The 27,425-nt window shown below is 48.6% G+C and overlaps 1 protein-coding gene across 2 annotated transcripts in view; it reads left to right on the top strand.

Moving 5' to 3' along the window:
* Window positions 1-20,219, top strand: part of lhpp (phospholysine phosphohistidine inorganic pyrophosphate phosphatase) — a 228,782-nt gene extending 208,563 nt beyond the window's left edge. For both annotated transcript variants that reach the window (XM_072479263.1, XM_072479264.1), the window contains one exon: window positions 19,436-20,219. In XM_072479263.1, the coding sequence (XP_072335364.1) occupies window positions 19,436-19,529 (94 nt within the window). In that variant the 3' untranslated portion in view covers window positions 19,530-20,219. The remainder of the gene's footprint in view (window positions 1-19,435) is intronic.
* The last annotated feature ends 7,206 nt before the right edge of the window (window positions 20,220-27,425 follow it).

Here is a 27,425-nt window from a genome sequence, read left to right as displayed (position 1 = left end):
GAACAAAGTCGGACATGAGTTCTGCTCCAGAGAATTCAGGTGAGGATTGCGATAGCCGTGATTACAGAAAAAGATTCATGTGTATGCATGAATGAATTGCTTGTTGGATGGGCAGACCTTCCAGAAAGCCAGCAGTCACTGATGTTAATGATGAAGGGAGGCATGGTGGGACAGTGATTAGCACTGCTGCCTCACGGCACTAAGGACCCAGGTTCAATTCTGGCCTCAGGTGACTGTCTGTGTGAAGTTTGCATGGGTTTCCTCCGGGTGCTCCGGTTTCCTTCCGAAGTCCAAAGATGTGAAAGGTTAGGTGGACTGGCCATGATAAATTGCCCATGTTAGGTGGGGTTATGGAGATAGGTGGGGAAGCAGGCCTAGGTGGGCTGCTCTTTCAGAGCATCAGTGCAGACTCAATGGGCCGAATGGTCTCCTTCTACAAAGTAAGAATTCTCGGATTCTATCTTGGAGGAGTCTGGCATGGACTTTGCACAGAGTTTGAATCCCATACTTTCCTTCATGACAGTGATAGCCAACTCAATTAGCCCACTTATGGACCGAACTATGATTCGTCTGATGGCCAATGTCTCAGTTTCCATTGCAACACAGGTAGAAGGCACTCCAACATCTGGGCTGTTGTGGACATTGAGGCTTACGTCATGCGAAGTCAGCTTGCTCTCCATGTTAGCTCAGGCTGCTGCCATCATGGCCACGGATATCAGTGCTGAAAAGGGCTTGCAGGATGTCACAGCAGTCCAGCAATCTGTCCTCCAATATGTTACTACAACGACTGAAGTGCAGCCCCCGGGGGAGTGGCAGTGGCTCCACGTAAAACAAACCTGCTGCCCTCTCTCAGGAAGGCAGTATTTGCCATCCTGGAGCCTCCACTTCCTTACTGCTGGCTGTCAGCCAGCCATCTTGGAGATGGTGCAGCCCAGAGTCAGGGATTCGGGGTCGGGATCGAATGCGGATCCTCGGCGCCGTGAGGCAGCAGTGCTAGCCACTGTGCCGTCGTGCCACATGGTTTGATTTCTAAATTTGATTTGGAATGTTTATTTTGTGTTGGCTTTTACTTATGCGTGATAGGCAAGCGGTTGCTATGATCACAGTGCTAACAGTGACAGAGGGACGGTAAGGTTCAATTTGGGTTGTAGTTACTTGTACTGCGCTTGGATGAGTTAAACGGGTGGGTCAGAGATGGCTGTCTAGGTTGCCACCTTCCTCCTCCTCCTCCTCCTCTTCCTCACTCTGCTTCCCCTCAGTTGCCATATTATTGATGGCAAGGACTGTGTCCTCGTGAAGGTGACGCTATGCTACATGCAGCAAGAATGTCAACGACCTCGAGTCCTGCTGCTGAGTACTGTGGGGCTCCTCCTGAGTCGTTCTGGCAACAGAAACATTGCTTCAACACTCCACTCTACTACATTGTGCGGCTGCATGGTTTTCATTTGCTACATGCTGCGCACGTGTACATGACGGCGCACCAGACCCATCGGCCATGTGGTCGGTGGATAGCCCCTGTCTCCAACATCCACCCTTTGATTTGCTGTGGCGACTGAAATGCAGATGGCAAGGCAAATTACTGTAGGATGAGGACATTATGGCTGTTGCCAGGATATTGAGCACGGACATGATTTGCTGCATCTGGCCGCTCACCAGCTGGATGTTAAGGGAGAGGAATCCTTTTCACTCGCAGTACATCTCACAATTGACATGTGGCACCCACAAAGGGGAGTGTGTGCCTGTGTGGCAATGGCACACTGCACCATGGGAGAGCCTGCAATCCTCACAAAGCTGCATTTTCGCTCCATCTGCTGTATATTGGCAAGAAATCTAGCCCACTCCTGTTGAGAGCCTCTGTGAGGGAAAAGAGGGTGGTGGGAGACAGGAACTCACTGCCAGGGAGGGTAGTATGAGGTGGGAATCCCCACAACCGTTAAAACGTACCCGAATAAGCACTTGAAATGTCAAAACATTCAAGGCTTTGGGCCAAGTGCTGGAAAGTGGGATTAGTGTATATTTGGTGTTGTTTTGTCAGTGCAGATTCGATGTGCTGAATGGCCTCTTCTGTACTGTATCATTGTATGCCCCTGTAAGTAGAAGTCAACTACCCTGAAAGCAGTTGATGAGGCCTTTAAATAGTCCCAGTAGGGATCCTTCCTGCTGCTGAATGTGAGGAACAGATGATGTTAGATAAAGCATTGAGCTCCAAATGGCAGCCCTCACCAATGTGGCGTCCAGCATGACTTGCGGCTGAATTGTGAACGTACGCCACAACGCCATTTTGGGCGTCCAAGGCTACTCGGTGTCCATAAAATGGATGTCACCTATCCCAATTTCTGTTGTTCATTTTGTTTATGACTTACGAACTGCATCCCTAACCTAAAACATTTGTAAAACCCAGGGCGGAATTTGACGGAAAGATTTCTAAGTTCATTTGTGGCAGGTTTTTCAGGGAGTTCCCGCCAGCTCAGCCGGCAGGCTCCCCATCGCTATCAAATGACACTTCGGCCGAGATTCTCCGGCCTCGTTATGCTCTGGCTCAAGCAAAACGAGGCGGTGAAGAGCGGGAGAGTCAGAAAATGAGAACCGTGAGAGGTGCCAAACAGTTTACGATGCGACCGGCCCACTCCCGTAGGCGAAAGCGGGATCTCGCCATAGCGTGGCAAGAAACCAATTATCGCCACTTAAGCCCTATCTCCATTAATTTAACGAGAACCACCCCATATCTAACGGCCTCCCGTGATTCAGCAGCCTCCCCAGCAAGTGATCACCTAGTACTCCTTTTAGTACTACTTTTGAAAAACGTGAATCTGGCGGAAGGGCTTCTGTGGGGAGCTGAGGAAGGGAGTAGCCTTCTTTGCTCACAGGCAAAGAGCCCGGCAGTGGACCATCCACAGGGGTGGGCCGCCATGCGAGGCTGGGGGAAGGGGGAGAGCTGGAGGGGTGGGGCAACCGCACACGACACCACCATTCCAACCCTGGATCGTGCGTCCCTTGTCTGGGACAACCCCTGTTTCTGCCCGTCTGCCCCACCAAACATCCATAACCACCACCGACTGCCGAGGCTTCTGGCCGTGTAGCTGAAGGCTATTGCTAATAGGGAATTGGCAATCGTAGTAAAGTGAGCACTTCACACAACCCAAGTGGATTCTCTTGGTTGGGTGGGCCATATAGCATGTGAGAGACATTGCCTAGCATCCCAATCACACCTTGATGCAAAGACACTGTGCTTGAACACTGCGGGAGGGAGCACCGCACATGCAGCACCCAACACCCGATCACCCAGGGGATGGGTCACAGCTCCGAGGACATGTCCACGGCCGGAGGTTAGGTGAATGCCACAGGGAGGGGGAGGGGCCTGGAAAGATGGGCCAAGGGTTCGGAGGTCAGCCCGCATTGCGGAAGAAAGTGACAAAGGTGTCATATTAATTGTGCAAAAAGATGTTTATTGTGTTTTACAATTCCCCCTCCCCCGGTGCCCTCAATGATTCTCAATGTGCTTCACCCTCCTAGTTCTACCACTACATCTAGATGTGTCCCCAGGATGTATATCTGTGGTGGAAGCAGCCAGTTGTTTGCCTCGTCCCGTGGCCTTCAATGCCCGGAGGCATCCTCCAGGGGCTCTGTGGCTGGAAGGCCCCGGATCACTTGTCGGCGGCACAGACACAGCCTTGCCATGCTGTCCTGTGTGCCGGCTGCGAGTTGTGGCCTCATCAGAGGGGTGGAACTCGGGAGAGCTGGTGTCCACTGTCGCCACTTGGTTGGCACCTGCCGCCCCCTCCTCCTGCTCGGTGCCCATAGGGCCCTGGGGTTCACCTTGGGACAGAGGGCCAGCTGGTTCAAGCCCCGGCTGCTCCTGCATCATCTAGCTCTGCCAGCCCTGGCAGTTCCCCATGGCCCGCACCATCGTGTCAACACCCTCAGCGATGCTCCTCAGTGGCAGGGCCATGCTCTGCAGTGCCTCAGCAATGCCCACCTGCGACTGGACAAACTCCTCAGCATCTTGACCATTCCCGTCTGAGAACGGGACATGTTCTGCAGAACCTCATCAAGGTCAACCCGGTACTGGGTCACATCCCCCAGCGAGTCAGACAGTCTGCCGAGGTCTCAGCCATGGCCGACGCCTTGGAAACCTTCACTAATGGTGTCCAGGCTCTCCATTGCAGTCGCGAGCCTAGCAGTGTTGGTCTCGGTGCCACGCATTGCCGGCGACAGCTCCAGTGCTCGTAGCCTCTGGGACGACTCCTAGCGGTTATGGGATCTGCTGGAACGATGCTGACATCACCCTCTGAATGTCCCAGCCACACCCTAACATCTCCATCAGCTCCGGAATGACCACTTCCACAGGCTCAGCATCAGTCTGGGATTCAGCTGGTCCTGGGATGCAGCAGAGCTCCGACTGCTGCCTCGCCTGGGGATTCCTGTCTCCACCTGATGTACATCAGCAGCAGTGTGGTGCTCACTAGATTGTGCCCCAGAAGCCTGGCCACTAATATTTCCCACCGAGGTGTGTGTATCTGCACTGGTGGAGGGTGGGGATGCCGACTGTGCCGTGACTATTATGGTGGCATCCTCGGAGCTCTCCTCCGAGGTGTTCTCTTGGGAGGCTGGAGAGGATGCCCACCGGGATGGGTCAGCGCCGTCGGCTGGAGGTCCTTGTGGTCAGTGAAAGGGATGGGTCAGTGACTAAGGCAATAGCAATTCATGTTTGACAGGTCCTCCAGGTGGAGCCCGGTGGTTCCTCACCTCTGCAGCATCCGCCAGCCTTCACCTTGGTGACCACACTGTCATGGGCCACAGCGGTCACCTCCAGGATACGCTCCTCGAAGGTGGTGAGGATTCCGATGTCCGGCACACACTGCCAATCTGGGCCCTCTTCCGGCGATTGTAGGAGAGGTTTTCCTGAGGAGACACAGAGAGGGCATTGTTAGTCACACACGTGGTTTACAGTGATGGGAAGGGGGGTGGGAGGGGGTGGAGGGAGGGTTGAGGGTCACATGGAGAGTTGGAGGGGCTGGAGGCTCCTGTGGGGGTGGAAAGGTCGCAGGGGGGTTTGGGGGAGGAGGGGGTAGTGTCTACTCATTCGTGCTGCTCATTGGCCTTTTTCCTGCACTGGAGGCCAGTTGTCCTGGTCACACTCGCGGCGCTCACAGCCGCCGCCATCTCGTCCCAGGCAGCATTGGTTGCTCTATGGCTGACCCTCCTGGCCCCCACAGCGTCTAGGAGCCTCCCCAGGTCTGCGTCCCCGAAATCTGGGGCCGGTCTCCTGGGCGCCATTGTTGCAAGCAGGCTGGGGTTAGCTGAGCAAGTGCAGCTTAAGTGCTGCTCGACCTTGTTGAAATGAAAAATGAAATGAAAAGTGTTTATTGTCACAAGTAGGCTTCAAATGAAGTTACTGTGAAAGCCCCTAGTCGCCACATTCTGGCGCCTGTTCGGGGAGGCTGGTACGGGAAGTTGTTAGCAAGGGGCTGGTGAGCACGGTCCCGGTGAATCAGCTGGCGAGCCTTCATTTGCTGCGAGAAGTCCGTGAGGCCTCATTAAGTGGACCAATTAACGTTGAATAGCGTTGCCGGCCTCGCTGGGATGAGCGCGGGAAGCTCGCGGCAGTTCCTGCTCGCTACAGCACTTAGAAATGTTTCCGGAGAATCGCACCTTTCATGTCACTCTTTTGGAATCTGGTGAGTTTCTCACTGGTTTAGCCCACACCTAATTTTTTTCAGCACTGGGGAGCTGAACTCTGAGATCGGACCACCGTTGTGGAGGGTGCCTCAATCTCTAAGTGAACTTGTGGGTCCCTCACAGTCCCCACCTATGGGCAATGTCACCCCCCACACACACACACACACACACACACATGGGCACGACTCACTCCCACCAATGGAGGACACCCCACAATGGTTCCCTGGGGGTCCCCCATCTTCAGGCCTCCCCACCTTCATTACAGGCCTCCCTCTTCCAGGACCTCCAGCCATTACCCTAACCTTGACCTTCCAGAGGCCCCTACTTACCTGCCCTGCACCCCCGCAGTTGTTGCGCATTAGCCCCAAAGGCAGGTTTGAAGGACTGGTGTTCTGTCCTGTTACATTGATCTGATATCTTAGTTCTCAAAGTGCAAGTCCATTTTAATTTGACTTCTTGTGACGCTCAGCATCATGCTGTGACTGGTCTGTCTTTTAATCTTTAAACAGATATGTCACACCATGATTGACTACAGGCACAAAATACCTTACACTGTAGAACAAAGCTGGGCATTGTGCCATTCTCTTAACTATACAATATGGAATGTGGCAGGAAGGGTGGAAAACGGCATCATTGTATGTTGAAATATATACTTCACAAACACCTAGAACATAAAGTGAATCCAGTTAAAGGCTGATTTGACAGTTACATTTTCAAAGGAATGAAATTCTGCAGCGCAGTGAATTGAAATGCAGTTGACATCCTTCGCTGAATAAAAGCCACTGGGATGCTTATTTTGGCTTGCGACTAGAACCGCCGAGGCTGCACACTGCTGTGTATGTGTCTATGATCTCAGCTCTGTATGTGGTGTCCTCCTGTTTCACTCATATGTGACATTTCTTTGTACAAATGAGCTCTTTGTGTTCAGATGTATTGCTGTTTTGTTCCGTTGCACTTAGGATTTGGGAGCCAATAGGTGTGACTTCGCCCTGGGCAGATGGTAGCAGATTTAACTCTGGTTTCGGCAATGGTTATTCCACATCTTTCCACCAAACTGAACCTTTCTTTTGGTGACAAAGATAAAGGAGTGTGAGCACTCCGCAAACTTTTCTCTGCATGGACTGTTAACATTCAGGATCTCAGAGAGCAGGCTTGTAATCTGACTGATGTGCAGTCTTTACAGATCAAGCAAATATTGGTGACTGACAGCGAGGGTTAGAACATTGTCTTTTCAGCACCAAGATTCACATTGTTTGAAATAAAGAAGTGAAAGTTTTCTTTTGCAGTTGTTGGACCTGGCCCCAGTGGGTGATCAGAACCTGGCCTCCCCCGTACCTCCCAGGGGGCTTGACCCCTCAACTCTTTCATTTAAAAATTTCTGCCACTAAACAGGAAGAAAGGTTGCAGGCCGCCTGATGAATGATGCCCAACAAGACGATATTACTGTTACAACCCGTAAGTAGCCTACAGGGTGGAAACAATTAACTTCCCCGTGGCCCTTGCAGAATTCGAGCTCCCCCCGTTGAGGGGGCTGGGGACCTCTAAACAATGTATCGCTGTGCCACATATAAACCGTCCAGTTTAGGCACCGGCTAGAGAGAAGATTCAGTCAGGAATCACTGGCGCTGTACATAATAGTAATTGTAAAATTGTTTGTTTCAACCTACTCGGTTTGGACTCTTCATTGCCCTTACAAAAATTACCTTCCCCCGCTCCCTTTCATATTCAACCTATTTCCAACCTAGAGGCAGATTATAGGGGTTTGGCTACCACACATGTGACAGATGCAGCAAGCTAGGAGAGCAATTACCGCAAACGTTTGATGTCTCGGATAATTGGTAGGTTTTCCCTGTGCTCTGTTCATAGGTCTGGCTGTTTGGTGGAGTACCTGAGGTTTCCTTATCCATGGTTACATAATTTTGAATGTTCTATCCAGCCAAACACAAAGCATGTTGGCATATTTTGCTGAGAATTAAAATGTCACACTGCCATTCAACAGTTAGGGTTGGATGGCCGTGAATGACATAACATAAATCAAAACTGTGTACATCAAACTTTATTCTTTGCGATTTTAAAATGGACGTTTTCTGAACTAAAAGATGGCTGTACAGATTACATGACTGTCAAGTTTGGCCATCTGTTCTGGAAGCTTCCAACAGAGGTTATAAGAATAAAAGAGTTCTACTCTCATCCTATATAAAAGCAAATTACTGCGGATGCTGGAACCTGAAACCAAAGAGAAAATGCTGGAAAATCTCAGCTGGTCTGGCAGCATCTGTAGAGGGAGAAAAGAGCTAATGTTTCGAGTCGCGATGACTCTTTGTCAAAGCTATAAGACAGAGAAAGTGGGAAATATTTATACTGTGGAGTGAGAATGAAAGATGAATCATAGCCACAGAAACCCAGGGAAACGGGGTGCGAATAGCCACAGAAACCATGGGGAAAGAGTGCTAATGGCAGTCCCTAGAGAGAACAAAAGGTGTGAAAGGCTAAACAGCAGAGAAACTAACATCAGAGGATAAACTGTGACAGATGTAGATGTGGGGGAGGGGAAGCAAAGGCAAGGAAGGGTAAGGAAAGGTGGATAAGATGGGGGGGGGGGTTAAATATATATAGAGAAAGACAAGAAAGAAAGAAATGGTAAAAGACAGTTAAAATGAAATGGGATGAAAACAAATGGGTTGAGGTGGGGTAGAGCTAATCATCTGAAGTTGTTGAATTCGATGTTGAGACCGGAAGGCTGTAGTGTGCCTAACCGGAAGATGAAATGTTGTTCTTCCAGTTTGATTTAAGCTTCACTGAAACATTGCAGCAGGCTAAGGACAGACATGTGGGCATGGGAGCAGGGTCTTGTGTTAAAATGGCAAGCAACGGGAAGGTCAGGGTCTTGAATGTGCACAGACCGAAAGTGCTCTGCAAAACAATCACCCAGTCTGTGTTTGGTCTCTCCGATGTAGAGGAGACCACATTGGGAGCAGTGAATGCTATAGGCCAGATTGAAAGAGGTGCAAGTGAAACGCTGCTTAACCTGAATGAGTGTTTTAGGCCTGGGATGTTAAGCATGGAAGAGGTAACGGGGCAGGTGTTACACCTTCTGCGATTGCATGGTAAGGTGCCATGGGTGATGGGAGAGGTGTTGGGTATGGTGGAGGAGTGGATTAGATTGTCTCGGAGGGAACAGTCTCTGCGGAATGCTGACAGAGGGAGTGAAGGGAAGATGTGTTTGGTGGTGGCATCACGCTGGTGTTGGCAAAAATGATGGAGGATTATGCTTTGCATACGGAGGCTGGTGGGGTGAAACGTGAGAACAAGGGGGACTCTATCCTTGTTCTGGAAGAAAGGAGAGGGGGCGAGGGTAGTGGTGTGGGAGATTGACCGCATACTGTTGAGGGCCATGTCAACAACTGTAGGTGGGAAATCACGGTTGAGGAAGAAGGAACACATTTTCGAAGCACCATTTTGGAAAGTGGCATCATCGGAACAAACGGACGGAGGCACCTCCCTGTAGGGTGTAGGGTGCGAAGAGCTGTAATCAAGATAGCTGTGGGAGTCAGTGGGCTTGTAATGGATATTAGTAGATAGTCTATTGCCGAAAATGGAGACGGAAAGATCAAGGAAGGGAAGGGAAGCGCCTGAGATGGACCAGGTGAAAGTGATGGAGGGGTAGAAACTGGAAGCAAAATTGATGAATTTTTCCAGGTCCGGACAAGAACATGAAGTGGCAGCAAAATAGTCATCAATGTACCGGAAAAGGAATTGTGGGAGGGGACCCAGATAGGCCTAGAACAAAGAATGTTCCACATACCCCTTAAAAAGTGTGCGGTCAATCTCCCACACCACTAAAAAGACAAGCGTAGCTAGGACCCGTGCGGGAACCCATTGCTACACCTTTGATTTGGAGAAAATGGGATTAGTTAAAGGAGAAGTTGTTGAAAGATAGAACGTTCAGCCAGGCAGAGGAGAGTGGGGGTGGATGGGAATTGTTCAGGCCTCTTTTCGAGAAAGAAGCGAAGAGCTCTCAGGCCATCCTGGTGTGGGATGGAGGTGTAAAGAGATTGTACATCCATGGTGAACAGGATGCGGTTAGGGCCCGCGAACAGGAAGCTGTCAATATGACGCAGGGCATCAGAGGAATCCCGGATGTAGGTGGAGAGGGAATGGATCAGAGGAGTGAGGATGGATCAAGATGAGAGGAAATAAGTTCGGTGGGCAGGAGCATGCATACACAATGGGCCTGCCTTCAACCTTGTTGAATCTCACACCCCATTGTAAGGCCCGACAGGGCCAGGAAGTTATTGGTGGCCACTGCCAGAGAAGGAGAAGATGAAGGCCTATGGATCTATAGGGCAAGGACCTCAGGGGTCTTGGGTCAGGAGGATTTGGGTAGATTAGGCATGGGTGAGATTTGGAAGGAAAGAAGTTCGACCTAAGAGGGTCTACCCTGTGATTGGCAAGGCCGTTCCTGAAGAGCAACCACCTTTCCTTTCCATCCTTTAAGCATTTCAGTGAAACAAAATCAGGCTTCCTGCTTCTGCCCAGACAAAACAATCTTTGGGGGTTGCACATTATCATATCATTTGGCTTGATAATAAGTCTAATTGACCCTTGATGATTCATTAAAAATGGGGGCCCATCAGGTTGCCAGATTTCAGCACCCACCGCCCTCTGTATTTTGGGAGTGAACAGGGAGGTGCTGGGATGGACACTGGCCTACTTTAGTCATAGACTAGTCATAGAACATACAGTGCAGAAGGAGGCCATTTGGCCCATCAGGTCTGCACCGACCCACGTAAACCCTCACTTCCACCCTATCACTGTAACCCAATTACCCCTGGGTAATTGTGACCCTGGCGCTGTGAAGCCACAGTGCTATCCACTTGTGCTACCGTGCTGCCAAATTCTGGAAATGTAATACTAAAACTGTCCAAGAGGCTAGCTGTGCAGGGTCATGTGATGTGGTCCATTAATGAGTTAATTACCACATCATAAGCAGTTTCTGTGTCTCTGTCAAAATCCATTGTTTTCCTCAAGTCAAATGCCATGGTGGCTGTTAACACCTCTTCACGTAGAATGACTTTTGATGGACTAAATTTTTTTTGCCCCCCAGCAGACAATTTCCCATGCTTGGGGCATGCTAGGGCAGCATGGTAGTACAAGTGGATAGCACGAGGGCTTCACAGCGCCAGGGTCCCAGGTTCGATTCCCTGCTGGGTCACTGTCTGCGCGGAATCTGCATGTTCTTCCCGTGTAGGCGGGGGTTTCCTCCGGATGTTCCGGTTTCCTCCCACAGTCCAAAGACGTGCAGGTTAGGTGGATTGGCCATGATAAATTGCCCTTAGTGACCAAAAAAAGGTTAGGAGGGGTTATTGGGTTACGGGGTTAGGGTGGAAGTGAGGGCTTAAGTGGGTCGGTGCAGACTCAATGGCCGAATGGCCTCCTTCTGCACTGTATGTTCTATGTAATCTCAGATCAGTCTACTGATTATTTCTATCCTGAAAAGAAGAACAGCAGGGTTCCCGGTTGATTCATCAGCCAGCTATTATCTCTCTACCTCTCAAACCCTGCTTTATTTTCAAAGCCTCCGACCATCAACTGCCAAGCATTCTAGGTACAGAAACTTCATTGAGCTGTATCCTCATTCGCTTTAAAGACTTCCGACCTGCTGTCTTCAACCAGGGACTCGTCCGACCTCAACTCTGCCAAGAACGAAACTCCCTCTGGACTTTGATTTTCCGGACTCTGCAAATCACATGAATGAATATTCATTTCTGAGGTTCTTTTATTGTTGGCATCCATAGTTGTAAAAAGATTCCCTCTTTTCTATCCCCCATACCACATTTGCGTGTGTCTGTGATGTTGAAAACATCGCCCGAACCCGGCAATCCCCCACTCGGGTTAGTGAAATACACTAACCCGAGTTTATCAGAAAGAGAGTTTGTGGCAAGTTACTTCCAAAATTGTACCACAAATAAACAAGGTTTGGAGAAACTCGCCACAGGCTATTTTAAAACAATTTAAAACGCCTCTGCCTCAGGCAGGGAGAAGATAAAGAAGCTAAGTTTGCCTCTCTCCCCTGTCTGTAGCATGTATTATTTAAAAAAGGTAGAGGGCCTGATACCAGACATTTGACCCAGTATCTCAGATTATCCGCAACTTTGAAAGTTCGGGGCCTGGTTCATGACCATTATCCATCTCTGGAATTCTGCTTTAAACATTGAAGCATCTGTCTTTGATACCTCAAAACCCTTTGACAGATTCTGGCATTCTGTACTCCTAAACAAGTCTACTGTCCGCTGCCAAAATAATTTTCATGGTCATTTAGTTGCTCAAGTCATTCTGTTCTGTAATAGGTGACTTTTTCCAGTAACTCAGGACTTTTGGAGAATGTATGGTTAGCTCATCCATTGTCCGCAGCCTCTTTTAGTGTTCTGCAATCTGTACTAGCTAGGCTTAATGACTTTTCCAGTCTTAGTTCGACTTTTTATTTATACGATACCACTTCTCCTTGAGTACATTTACAGTCATACACTCACATATCTGTCATTCCTTCACTCAAGTGCAAGATGGTCCCCTTTTTGTCTTTGTAAAGCATTCTCTTTCTTTGTCCTTATACTTCATGTATACTTATAAAAATCCCTTACAGTTTTCTTAATATTGTGTCTCAGTCATTTTTAATATTCCCTTTTATTTTTCATCATTTCCCTTTTTCCTTCCTTCTATATTTCTTGGTGCTTTCTAATTTCTTCTATCTCTATATTTATTGTATGTCTCCAGGACATATTTTCTGCCCTAACCAAATGGGACTTTTAACTTTTTATTCCCCTATTCCTCATCAAAATGTTTACATCGAAAGGTGTGAAGTATGCTGTATTTGTTCAGTAGGTGTGATTCAAACCCTTCATCGAAAGTTCAAGTCAGATTGTATCATTTTGTTTCATTTCTAAGTACCCCTTTAATGACGTAAATAGAAACCTGGAGAGGTGGGACTCGCTCCCGCTCTCCCTGGCGCGGCGAATGCTCACATCAAAAAGAACATGCTACCAAGATTCCTCTTCCTGTTCAGGTCCTTCCCGATCTTCATCCCCAAGGACTTCTTCACCAAAGTAGACAAACGAATCATGACATTTGTCCCGAAGTTGTCCGGGCAACATGGTATCACAATGGTTAGCAGAGTTGCTTCACAGCTCCAGGGTCCCAGGTTCGATTCCCGGCTTGGCTCACTATCTGTGCGGAGTCTGCACGTTCTCCCCGTGTCTGCATGGGTTTCCTCCGGGTGCTCCGGTTTCCTCCCACAGTCCAAAGATGTGCAGGTTAGGTGGATTGGCCATGATAAATTGCCCTTAGTGTCCATAAAGGTTAGGTGGGGATATGGTGGAGGCGTGGGCTAAGGTAGGGTGCTCTTTCCAAGAGCCGGTGCAAACTCAATGGGCCAAATGCCTTCTGCACTGTCAATTCTATGATTTGTGTGGGGCAGTGGAGGGGAAGAACCCTAGGATCCATAAAAGCATCCTACAAAGAAGGAAGAACATGGGGGGCCTGGCCCTTCCAAACTTCCTATTCTACCACTATTTCTGCCAACGCCGAAAGAGTACAGCGGTGGATCAAAGAGCCGGAGACGGAATGGGTGAGAACGGAGGACCCCTCCTGCACAGGGGATGTCCCTCTGAGCACTGGCCACGGCCCCACTCCCATTTCCCCCAGCCAAATGCTCAAGAAGCCTGGTGGTGCAGCCACGCTGAGGGCGTGGGATCAACTTAGGGACTCAATCTGGGTGCAATATCCACTATGGACCCCATCTGCAGAAACCATAAATTCACCCCTGCAATAAATAATAGACACCTCCTTTAAAAGGCAGAGACAGGACGAAGGAGTACTGACAGTCAGGGGCCTATACTTAGACAGCAGTGCAGCGTCCCTGGGGGAACTAACGGACACGCTCTAGCTCCCGAAAGGGAACAGGCTCCGGAACATGCAACTAAGAAATTTCCTCTGCAATAAGACCTCATTGTTCCCCCAGCCACCTGGACACACCCTACTCGACAGATTTCTAACATTGGACGACCTAAGAGACGGTAACTGCGCTGACATGCATGGGCAACTGCTAGAGGAGGTAAGGAAAAAGTGGAAGGAGGAGTTGGGCTTAGAAATAGGGGGAGGACTCTGGATTTAAGCACTACACCGGGCGAACTCCACTTCCTCATGCACAGGGCTGAGCATATCAGAGCTAAAGGTAGTTCCCAGGGCAGATTTGACCAGAACAGGCATGAGCGGATTCTTCCCAGAGGTGGAAGACAAATGTGAACGGTGCCAGGGAGGCCCAGCCAACCACACCCACATGTTCTGATCCAATCCCCGACTTGTCGGGTATTGGACCGCCTTTATCCAGGCCATGTCCAAGGTTGTGGAGGGGAGGGTGGAGCTATGCCCTCTAGTGGCGTTCTTCGGGGTTTCGGAACAGCCAGAGCTCTTTACGGGGTGAGGGACCGATTCCCTGGCCTTGGCAGTCGACTTTGGGGTGGTGAGGGAACAACTGGTCAATAGTGAACACAAGACAGTGTGGTTCACTGTGAAACCACATGTGTGGTGGCCTGGCAGCAATGAGGCAGAGGCTCTTCATGTGAACATAGTTTATTGATCACAAGGAATAACATTGCAGAAGCAACTGGCCTAGCTGTCCTGAATCAGCACAGAGCTGCTTCTCCAACCTTTACATCTTTACTATATGCCTCCCCTCTGGGGTGATCACCCACTCTCAGTCCCCAGAGCCCTCCTCAGGTTACCCTCCTCTACTGTACTGTCTTAAAGAGTCAGGCACCTCAATCCACTACAACATGTAAAACAAAATTCGATACGGGGCCAAAAGCAGGTGAAATCTGGTGGGATGAGAAGGAATCTCACTCAAATAAACTGGGCAAGATTGTGGGTAATATTCAAATGTTAAATGAATAATGTACAAAATAAATATATTCTCTGCAAATGGGGTGCCTCAATATGTGGAATTACCTCGCTAAGTAGAGACTAAAATTGAATGAAAACTTAAAATTTAGGTTCAATTTTAGTCTCTACTTAGTGAGGTAATTCCACATATTGATGCACCCCATTTGCAGGGAACATCCTGGACCACTGCTACACAAATATCAAACATGCCGACCGCTCTATCGCCCACCCACACTTTGGCAAATCTGACCACAAGACTGTGTTCCTGCTCCCGGCTTATAAGCAAAAACTGAAGCGGGAGAATCCGTCAAAAAAAGTTGTGCATTGTTGGTCTGAGGAATTGGACGATCTCCTACAGGACTCCTTAGAGTCAGTGGACTGGTCAGTATTTAAAAACTCTGCGACCAGCCTGAACGAGTACGCCACTACAATAACTGACTATTTAGTAAGTCGGTAGAAGACTGGGTGCCAAAGAAGCAAATCCGTGTGTTTCCCAACCGGAAACCATGGATGAACAGGGATATCCACTGCTTGCTGAAGTCTAGGTCTGAGGCGTTCAAGTCAGACGACCCTGACCTCTACAAGAAAGCCAGATATGATCTAAAGAAATCCATCAAAGATGCCAAAAGACAGTACCGGACCAAGCTCGAGTCCCAGGCTAGCCAAACGGATCCCCGCCGTCTATGGCAACGTCTGCAAGACATAACGGGCTACAAGATGAAGGCATGTAAAATAGTCGGCTCCAACACCCCTCCCTGATGAGCTCAATGCATTCTATGCCCGCTTTGAGCAAGAGGTCAACGAGAGCGAGCCCTCCACCCCAGAAGCCGCGGATGAACTTGTATCTGAGATTGCCACTACAGACGTCAGAGCAGCCTTCTTGAAGGTCAACCCACAGAAAGCCACTAGCCCAGATGGGGTACCCGGACGAGCACTCAGGTCTTGCGCTGATCAGCTGGCGGGGTTATTCGCAGACATCTTCAACCTCTCTTCACAACAATCTGAGGTCAAGAAGCCGACCATCATCCCTGTAGCAAACAAAGGTCAAGCAGCATGCCTTGATGACTATCGTCCAGTGGCTCTGACATCCAGCATCATGAAGTGCTTCGAAAGGTTAGTCATGGCACGAATCAACTCCAGCCTCCCGGATTGCCTTGACCCACTACAGTTCGCCTATTGCTGCAACAGGTCCATAGCAGACGCCATCTCCATGGCCCTGCACTCTACCCTGGAACACCGAGATAACAAAGACACCCATGTCAGACCTCTATTTATCGACTCTCGCTCAGCCTTCAACACCATCATTCCTACGAAACTCAACTCCAAACGCCTCGGCTCATCCCTCTGCAACTGGATCCTGAACTTTCTGACCCACAGGCCACAATCAGTAAAGATAGGCAACACCTCCTCCACGATCATCCTCAGCACCGGTGCCCCACAAGGCTGTGTCCTCAGCCCCATACTATGCTCCTTATACACCTATGACTGTGTGGCCAAATTCCCCTCCAAATCGATTTTCAAATTTGCTGATGACACCACCGTAGTGGGTCGGATTTCAAACAATGACGAGACAGAGCACAGGAATGAGATAGAGAATCTGGTGAACTGGTGTGATGACAATAATCTCTCCCTCAGTGTCAACAAAACAAAGGATATTGTCATCGACTTCAGGAAGCGTAGTGGAGAACATGCCCCTGTCTACATCAATGAGAACGAAGTCGAAAAGGTCGAAAACTTCAAGTTTTTAGGTGTACAGATCACCAACAGCCTATCCTGGTCCCTCCATGCCGACACTATAGTTAAGAAAGCCCACCAACGACTCTACTTTCTCAGATGACTAAGGAAATTTAGCATGTCAGCTACGACCATCATCAACTTCTACAGATGCACCACAGAAAGCATTCTTTCTGGTTGTATCACAGCTTGGTGTGGAGCCTGCTCTGCCCAAGACCGCAGGAAACTACAAAAGGTCGTGAATGTAGCCCAGTCCATCACGCAAACCAGCCTCCCACCCATTGACTCTGTCTATAATTCCCTCTGCTTCGGAAAAGCAGCCAGCATAATTAAGGACCCCACGCATCCCGGACATACTCTCTTCCACCTTCTTCCGTCAGGAAAAAGATACCAAAGTTTGAGGTCACGTACCAACCGACTCAAGAACAGCTTCTTCTCTACTGCCATCAGACTTTTCAATGGACCTACCTCGTATTATGTTGAACTTTTCTCTACACCTTGCTATAACTGTAACATTATATTCTGCAGTTTCTCCTTCCTTCCGTGTGTACGGTGTGCATTGTTTGTACAGCATGCAAGAAACAATACTTTTCCATGTATACTAATACATGTGACCATAATAAATCAAATCAAATCAAAAAAATTAAGAGGTAGATGTTACAATTAGGGTTTTTGAAGGAAGTCAAAGAAGAGATGGCAAAAAATGCGACTTCAATTTTTCAATCCTGCTTAAGTTTTCAAATTGAGCGAGAGGAATAGAGGGCAATCAATGTAATGACCCTTCAGAAGTGAGGGAAGGATGGATCAGATGATTATAGGTCAGTTAGTCCAATGTTATTTGTGGAGAAATTTTTGAATTCATAATTTGTGGTCCAATTCATGAACATTTAGAGAAACTTAGTGAAGAACAGCCAGCATGGTGTTGTTAAAGCCAAATCATCTTTCACAAATTTGAATTCTTTGAATTGACTAAATGTGTAGATTAAGGGAATTCATTGTCAATGTATTTCAGAAGGTATTTGATAAGGTCTGCCTCGGGAGATTTGTCGTAAACATTCAGGTGAATAGATTAAGATAAAGTATAGAAGCATGGATAAAAAGGCGGTTGTTAAGCAGGAAACAAAAGGCTAGATTTAACAAAATAATGTAAGGTAAGTGTACCTTAACAATACAGCTGCTGCACATACAGGTGTGACAAGGTGTTGCACAAACGGCATGACATCTATTTGCACCAATCTGGTTGTACACCTGCCCTATCGGCCAAGAAATTGTACAGTGAAAGGTGATACAAAATGAGCATCCTACAGCATTGGTTGTGTAACTACTTAGTATGAAAGTGATGTGATGTCTCTTCTTAAGGCATGCAATGTCATCTCAACTCTTCCAATATGCTACTGACTCGTAATCCATTCCAGGCTCTTATCTGATATTTGGCAATGGTGTGCACAGATGGTGCTGCTTGTAAGACCTCATGTTAAACTGAGATTTAACTGTTTGAGGAAGTATGAAGAGAGTTTAATTTGCTCTGAGATAGTATCAATTTCTGGTTTCTTTTACCATCTGGCTGGTTTTCTCGAAACTGTCACTTGCTGCTTTTTCTTTGTGTTGTTGACCCAAACCGTCAGTTCTTTATTCAGCATGTTTGTGTAATTTCAGTGCACCAGCACTAAGTCAGCAGTGTGCTCAAAGTAATGAGTATTTACTGTATGATTCACTGGATTATGATATAGAAAAAATTGTATTGTAAGTTCTTGGGTGTGGTATTCGGTGAAAGGAGTTGGTAGAATTCTATATCTAAGGATTTGTTCCACAAACAATAACAGAATGTCCATGTTTTTTAAATTTGGCTTCACGAATATTTCCGCTCCGTAATCAAAGCTCAATTTTCTGCCCATTCACTATGGATTGGTGGAATTGTGCTTTGCTCGTCTTTGGTTTCAAAAACTGGAGAATGAAACTTGGTACGTTTTAGCATCTCGCAAAAATTCTCTAAAAGGAAGGCTGCAAAGCGATGGTAAATGTGCACTTTTAAGAAATACCATTTGCCTTTTCGCTGCAACAGTTGCTTCTGTCAGCAAACACCTGCCTTGATACTCAGTTTGAAAGCTCATTTTGTTTGTGTTCTTTCATTTCCCCTGCCCTCTGTCTCACCTTTATATGTCGCCACATCTAACAGTTTGCTCAGGCAAGTCGCACCACACTTTTGCATATGTCAAGAATACATCGCTATCACAGCATCTTTTGTATTTTTCCATGTTGCAGATGGTGCTTATTAGCTGTGCGCACTTAGCAGCACTCTAATCTTGTGCTTGTGATTTCATCGTGTTGCTTAGCTCCTAATCTCTTTCAGTTGCTGAAGAGAATGGTTGGTTGGGGAGCAGGTGCTTTCCTGTTCTGTGCAGGAAAGAGAGGAAGGAAGAGGAACAATCAGAAGAGTCATCTTAGAGCAGCTCCTGCATGGCTTCTGCTGTTGGCTGAAAACAACACTGGTCTAGTCTGGGAGAAAGATTTTACAATATAGTCCAGGGTGGGATCTTCCAGCGTTTTCTCTGGCGGTGGCACACACACACACATCACCCCTTTTGTGGGGCACAGCCCCCTCAGGCCCCGACCCTTGGCAGTGCCAGGGTGGCAGTGTCAAGGTGTTCAGGTGCCAGCGGGTGTGCCACCCCAGGTCCGTGACCCCTCAGGTGACATTATGCCTGGTCCACATTTGTGTGGAGTAGTGCTAAATGGCGCCCTGGCGAGATCTCCCTGACAAGGCCGTTAGGTCCCAGGCGCCGGTAGAATCTGACAAATGCATATTTAAATAGCCAAATGGCTTATTTTAAATATGCATATCTGGATCTCACCCAGTGAGGGCAAGATCCAGGTTGCAATGTCTCGCAAGGTGCGGTTGAATCGCTTGAGACTTTTCGAGCGTCGCAACCGTGAGTTTCAACACCCTTGACCCGACACCAAGTCGGGCGCAACAAGGTTGTTAAATCACGCTCAATATATAATTAACCATTTTAGATTAATGAGTCAATCTTGAAGGGACAATCTATCCAGTAAATGAATTATTTTTCTGTGACTTTATTTACAGACCCTGTGATGAACAACACCCAACAGTGAAGGCAGATGGGTATGTGCACAACTTGGCGCAAGCAGTCAAAATCCTTCTCGAACATCTACACTAGTAACCTGAACACTGGCTGAACAAAGAATGGGAAGTCATAAACAATTTACAAATTAATTTGCTCTTTGATTGCTGAGATGGGGAGCAACCCTTGAGGTTACATGCCTCCTAAGAATTAGCATTGCTCTTTAGGATTTGGTCATTGTTGCAAAGCAGTAAATGTTGGATTACTGCCGAAATGATGTACTTACGTATAGTTATGTAGACTCTGATAAACCTAGGTTGCCTGTAAATCACACTGCGATACTCTGAATAAACATAATTTAAATTCAACATTAAAGTTTCCCATTTCACTAAGTTTTTCTCAAGAACTGAACATTACTTATAGTTTGCCAAGTCAAACGATGGAAGTTATGCGAAAATATAAATGTTATTTTGAAGATTTCTATTATACTGTAATTCTTTGCAACTGAGTTTGACTTGAGCCCAGCTGGTTAGAGTAACTGTATTTTGACTGTAAAGGTTAATAGATGATGGGGAAAAGAACCACAACTTTTGTTAAAATCTAGTAACCAGAGAACATGAGGTCGCTCACAAATCTCAAAAGCCATCTTGCCAGACAAATTCAGTACAGAAAACCCATGTCCCCGGGTTAGATTGAGTGGCATTAAGGAGAGTTTGGATGTATGGCTGTTTAATTTAATATATTTAGCTTAAACATAGAAAATAAATCAATAAGTTGAAAATTTAATGCAGTGTGAACTTTTTTTTTAACGTTTATTAAGGCATTTATAAATAAACATCAAACAAAACCATGAAAAAGATAACCAACAGATAACAGGAGAGCACAACATAACTCAATAAATAGCCAACAACCGCACCCCGCCCTCCTTACCGTACGCCCCCCCCTCCACTTTTCCTGGTAAACTCTAACCCCCCCCACCTGCTGACTTAACTGCCCTGGAAGAAGTCAATGAATGCTATCCATCTCCGAGCGAACCCTTCCATCGCCCTACTCAAAGCTAATTTAATTTTCTCCAATCTAAGGAAATCTGCGAGGTCGCTCACCCATACCCTTGGTTTCAGATGCTCTGAGTTCCTCCACCCCGACAAGATCAGTCTACCAGAGAGGCAAAAGCCAGGACGTTGGCCTCTATCACCTCCTGGACTCCTGGGTCTTCCGACCCTCCAAACACTGCCAATTCTGGACTCGGGACCACCTTCACCCTCAGTACCACTGACATCATGTCAGCGAAACCCCGCCAAAATCCCTGCAACTTCGGACAGGCCCAAAAACATGTGAACATTATTCGTGGGCCCCCCCCACACACACGCTGCCCACACTCATCCTCCACCTCCTCAAAGAACCTACTCATTCTAGCCACCGTCATATGCGCCCTATGGACTGCCTTAAATGGAATGAGACTCAGCCTGGCACACAATGAGGACCCATTCACCCTCCTCAAGGCTTCCTCCCATGTTGACCCGTTTAAAAACGGACCGCAGAATAAAGATGGGGAGACACTGAAATACAAACAGGAATCTCGAGAGGACCGTCACCTTCACTGTCTGCACCCTCCCAGCCAGTGACAACGGAAGCGCGTTCCATCTCCGAAAATCGTCCTTCATTTGGTCTACTAGTCGGGCCAGATTTAATTTATGCAGCCGGTCCCATTTCCGCGCCACTTGAATGCCTAGGTACCTAAAGCTTCTCCCTACTAATCTAAACGGCAGCTCCCCCAATCACCTCTCCTGCCCCCTCACCTGGACCGCAAACACCTAATTTTTCCCAATATTTAGCTTATCCCCCGAAAACCGGCCAAATTCCCCTAGAATCCTCATGATTTCTTCCATCCCCTCTATTGGGTCCGATACATGAACAAGCAGTTCGTCTGCATAGAGCGAGACTCTGTGCTCCACGCCCTCCCCCCCAGACCAGCCCCTTGAGGCTCTCAGAGCAATTGCCAATGGCTCTATAGCTAGGGCGAACAACAGTGGGGAGAGGAGGCATCCCTGTCTCGTCACCCGGTGTAGTCTAAAATAGCCCGATGTTGTCCTATTCGTCTGTACGCTTGCCACAGGAGCCTGATACAGCAACCTGACCCAGTCAATAAAGCCCCACCCAAATCTGAACTGTCCCAGTACCTCCCACAGATAATCCCATTCTACCCGATCAAAAGCCTTTTCTGCATCCATTGCGATCACTTCCGCCACCTCCCTACCTTCCGGGGGCACCATGATCGCATTTAACAACCTTCTTACATTGACCACCAACTGCCTACCCTTAACAAACCCCGTGTGGTCCTCCCCAATAACATCTGGAACCCAATCCTCAATCCTGGAAGACAAAATCTTGGCCAGCAATTTGGCATCCACATTCAACAGAGATATCGGCCTTAGGACCCACACAGCTCCGGGTTTTTGTTCTGCTTCAGAATCAGCAAAATCTTGGCCTGTGACATCGCCGGGGGCAACACCCCTCTTTCTCTTGCCTCATTGAACATCCTCAATAACACCGGCCCCAATATCCCAAAGAACTTGTTATAAAACTCCACTGGGTATCCGTCCGGCCCCAGGGCTTTACCCGACTGCATGGCCTTCAGACCCTCCACTATCTCTTCCAACCCGATCGGGGGCCCAGCCCTTCTACCAGCTCCCCGTCCACCTTTGGGAAATTCAGCCCCTCCAAGAAGTGCCTCATCCCCTCCGGCCCCGTAGGGGGTTCCGACCTATACAGCCTACTGTGGAAATCCCTAAACGCCTTATTCACCCCTGCTGAATCTCCAACCAGGTTCCCATCTTCATCATTTACTTTTCCTATCTCCCTGGCTGCCTCCCTCTTTCTAAGCTCCTGTGCAAGCATTCTGCTGGCCTTCTCTCCATGCTCATAGATCGCCCCCTCGCCTTTCTCAGCTCCCTGTGGTTAACAAGCCGAACTCCGCCTGTAGCCTCCGCTGTTCCCTTAAAAGCCCTGCCTCTGGGGTCTCCGCATACCTCCTATCGATCTGTAGTATCTCCTTTACCAGTACGGTCCGTCTCTGCCCTGTCCACCTTCTCCCTATGGGCCCGTATCGAGATCAGCTCCCCCCTGACCACCGCCTTCAGTGCTTCCCAGACCACCGCTGCTGAAATTTCCCCCGTGTTGTTGACCTGCAGGTAGCTCTGAATACATTTCCTCAGCCGCTCGCACACCCCTTCGTCAGCCAGAAGTCCCACATCTAACTTCCGTTGCGGGCGCTGGTTACTGTCTTTACTAACCTGCAGGTCAACCCAGTGCGGAGCATGGTCTGAGATTGTGATCGCCGAGTACCCCGTGTCCACCGCCCCTGCCAGTAAGGCCCTGCTCAAAATAAAGAAATTAATCCGGGAGTACACTTTATGCACGTGTGAGTAGAAGAACTCTTTCACCGTCGGCTGCCCAAATCTCCATGGATCCACCCCCACCACCCATCTGCTCAATGAACCCTTTTAGTTCCTTTGCCATTGCTGGCACCCTGCCCGTTTTCGACCTTGACTGGTCCAGGCCAGGGTCAATAACTGGTGAAGTCCCCTCCCATGACCAACCTGTGCGATTCCAGATCCGGTATCTTCCCCAGCATCCTCTTTATAAACTCCACATCATCCCAATTTGGCGCATACACATTTACTAATACCACCTACACCCCCTCCAGTTTCCCACTGACCATAATGTGCCGACCTTCCACATCCGAGACTATTCTACCCGCTTCAAACACCACCCGCTTATTGATCAGGATCGCGACCCCTCTAGTCTTTGAGTCTAGTCCCGAGACCTGACTGACCCAGCTTTTCCTCAATCTAATCTGGTCAGTTACTCTAAGGTGCGTCTGCTGCAACATTACCACATCCGCCTTCAGTCCTCTAAGATGCAGAAACACACGTGCCCTCTTGACCGGCCCACTTAACCCTCTAACATTCCAAGTGATCAGCCTAGTTGGGGGGCTCATTGCCCCCCCCCCTTCGCTGATCAGCCATCCCCTTTTTGGGCCTGCCTCCAGCCCATGCTCCGCGCCTCCACCGGCCCGCCCCCAGACAGCCTCTGCCCCCAACCTCCTCTCTGTCCCTTAGCCCAAGTCCCTTCCACGTCAGCAGACCATTTACCCCCCTCCCCCCTAGTAACAACACTGCAACCCAATCCTTTTAATAAACCAAACATATGCACACCCCTCACTGCGCTTCCGAGAGCTAGCCCGCCCAGCTAGCTTGGTGGCTGCCATCCCTGGCGTCGGATAGTCTCCCACCTATTGTTCCCTCCCCACCCTCCCCCCGCTCATACAAACATACTCCAACATAAAACAATCCCCACACAATTGCCCGACAGAAAAACACCAAGATCTAAACAAGCGCACCTCCATCCCCGAACAGTGCAAATGAAAACCTTATCTCACTCAGCTCTACCGCTACCGCTGGTCCCAAATCAATGCACAAGGCATTACAAACAGCTTCCACAAACAAAATGAGAAACTTTTTTTTCAAAAAGACCAGAAAAACAAAACAAGAACGTTGCAGCAAAGTTCAAAAGTTCTCAGTCCACCACCAGTCCTTTTCGCGAAGTCCAGCACGTCCTCGGGCGACTCAAAATAAAAGTGCTGTTCCTCGTGCGTGACCCAGAGTCAGGACGGATACAACAGTCCGAACATTCGTAAAAAGGATCAACCTAATCTGGTTGAAGCCCGCTCTTCTCCTGGCCACCTCCACGCTCACGTCTTGGTAAACCCACAGTTTACTGTTGTCTCAGTTACTGTTGTACTGTCGTCCCAGTTACAGCTCTGTGTCTGCTTGGCCCAGTGTAGAATGCGCTCCTTATCCAAGTACCTGTGGAATCTCACCACCATTGCCCTCGAGGGGGGGGCTCTCCCATTCACGGCTACCTCGCGAGCACTCTGTGAGCTCTGTCCACCTCCAAGGGGCGGGAGAATGTCCCACCCCCCAGCAGCTTCTCAAACATACCCGCGATGTATGCCCCAGCGTCCGCTCCTTCGGACCCCTCCGGGAGCACAACGATTCTCAAGTTCTGCCGGAGGGACCTATTCTCTAGGTCCTCCACCTTCTCCAGGAGCCTTTTCTGCTGGTCTCACAGCATCCCCACCTCTAACTCCACCGCAGTTTGATGTTACTCCTGTTCAGACAGCACCTTCTCTACTTTCTGAACCGCTCGATCTTGGGCGCCCAATCTAAGCTCCAGCCGCTCAATTGACTCTTTTATCGGGTCCAAGCAATCCCATTTCTGCTCAGCAAAGCCTTCCTGAATGACTTGCATCAGCTGCTCCGTTGACCGCTGGGCCGACAAACCAGAGGTCCGGTCCTCCGCCATGCTGTCTCCTGCTTCAGCCCAAGCCTTCTCTGTCTTTCTGTTTCTGCCTTTACAAGCACTTCTAGTCCTTCTCTCCATACACCGATGTGGGAATTCAGTACACAATTGCCTCTGTCATCAGTTTTACAATTCAAGTCCGGTAGAAAATCAGGGGAAAAAGTCCAAAAGTCCGACCAGAGCGGGAGCCACCAAATGTGCGACTTACTCCTTCACAGCCGCCACCGGAAGTCCATTTTTAATCTTTTAATAATTATTATTAATAACCTTTAATCGTGTCACAAGTAGGCTTACATTAACACTGCAATGAAGTTACTGTGAAAAGCCCCTAGTTGCCACATTCCAGCGCCTGTTCGGGTATACTGAAGGAGAATTCAGAATGTCCAATTCACCTAACAGCACATCTTTCAGGACTTGTGGAAGGAAAGCGGAGCACCCGGAGGGATCCCACGCAGACACGGGGAGAATGTGCAGACTCCACACAGACCGTGACCCAGCAGGGAATCAAACCTGGGACCCTGCCGCTGTGAAGCAACAGTGCCAGGTACTGAAGGTGTCCTTGGTATTTTTTCTGCCTGTTGGGGCTCGCTTGCCATGTTGAAGCACTGAATAGAGTGCTTGTTTCGGGTGTGTCGTGTGAGGCATGCAGACGATGTGACCTGCCCAGCAACTGAGAGTATTTTGCTGACCTGGTTGGCAGACCTGGTTGGCAATGTTCAGGATAATTGTACTACTTATAGTTAGAATAATGTTTGAGTTAACACCCAAAATCTATGGATTGAAAATCTATAGAAGAATAAATTTATTAGAAAAATTCTTTGGTGGAAAGGTACTGAGAGAAATTTAATTATTTTACCTTATAGTTGAGACATCAGGAAATTCTAATAAGTATATTACATTTGGGCTTTTGCACAACTCGCTCTCTGTATCCACAGCTAACTCCAGCTCACTGTATCCACAGCTAACTCCAGCTCCCTGTATCCACAGCTAACTCCAGCTCCCTGTATCCACAGCTAACTACAGCTCCCTGTATCCACAGCTAACTACAGCTCCCTGTATCCACAGCTAACTACAGCTCCCTGTGTCCACAGCTAACTACAGCTCCCTGTATCCACAGCTAACTACAGCTCCCTGTATCCACAGCTAACTACAGCTCCCTGTATCCACAGCTAACTACAGCTCCCTGTATCCACAGCTAACTGCAGCTCCCTGTATCCACAGCTAACTACAGCTCCCTGTGTCCACAGCTAACTACAGCTCCCTGTATCCACAGCTAACTCCAGCTCACTGTATCCACAGCTAACTACAGCTCCCTGTATCCACAGCTAACTACAGCTCCCTGTATCCACAGCTAACTACAGCTCCCTGTATCCACAGCTAACTACAGCTCCTTGTATCCACAGCTAACTACAGCTCCCCGTATCCACAGCTAACTACAGCGTCCTGTATCCACAGCTAACTACAGTGTCCTGTATCGACAGCTAACTACAGCTCCCTGTATCGACAGCTAACTACAGCTCCCTGTATCCACAGCTAACTACAGTGTCCTGTATCCACAGCTAACTACAGCTCCCTGTATCCACAGCTAACTACAGCTCCCTGTATCCACAGCTAACTACAGTGTCCTGTATCCACAGCTAACTACAGTGTCCTGTATCCACAGCTAACTACAGCTCCCTGTATCCACAGCTAACTACAGTGTCCTGTATCCACAGCTAACTACAGCTCCCTGTATCCACAGCTAACTACAGCGCCCTGTATCGACAGCTAACTACAGCTCCTTGTATCCACAGCTAACTACAGCTCCTTGAATACACAGCTAACTGCAGCTCCCTGTATCCACAGCTAACTACAGTTCCCTGTATCCACAGCTAACTACAGCTCCCTGTATCCACAGCTAACTACAGCTCCCTGTATCCACAGCTAACTACAGCTCCCTGTGTCCACAGCTAACTACAGCTCCCTGTATCCACAGCTAACTACAGCTCCCTGTATCCACAGCTAACTACAGCTCCCTGTATCCACAGCTAACTACAGCTCCCTGTATCCACAGCTAACTGCAGCTCCCTGTATCCACAGCTAACTACAGCTCCCTGTGTCCACAGCTAACTACAGCTCCCTGTATCCACAGCTAACTCCAGCTCACTGTATCCACAGCTAACTACAGCTCCCTGTATCCACAGCTAACTACAGCTCCCTGTATCCACAGCTAACTACAGCTCCCTGTATCCACAGCTAACTACAGCTCCTTGTATCCACAGCTAACTACAGCTCCCCGTATCCACAGCTAACTACAGCGTCCTGTATCCACAGCTAACTACAGTGTCCTGTATCGACAGCTAACTACAGCTCCCTGTATCCACAGCTAACTACAGCTCCCTGTATCCACAGCTAACTACAGTGTCCTGTATCCACAGCTAACTACAGCTCCCTGTATCCACAGCTAACTACAGCTCCCTGTATCCACAGCTAACTACAGTGTCCTGTATCCACAGCTAACTACAGTGTCCTGTATCCACAGCTAACTACAGCTCCCTGTATCCACAGCTAACTACAGCTCCCTGTATCCACAGCTAACTACAGTGTCCTGTATCCACAGCTAACTACAGCTCCCTGTATCCACAGCTA

This window comes from Scyliorhinus torazame, chromosome 16 (assembly GCF_047496885.1).
Source record: "Scyliorhinus torazame isolate Kashiwa2021f chromosome 16, sScyTor2.1, whole genome shotgun sequence".
Taxonomy (NCBI): domain Eukaryota; kingdom Metazoa; phylum Chordata; class Chondrichthyes; order Carcharhiniformes; family Scyliorhinidae; genus Scyliorhinus; species Scyliorhinus torazame.
This window is presented reverse-complemented; position numbering and strand designations above follow the sequence as displayed.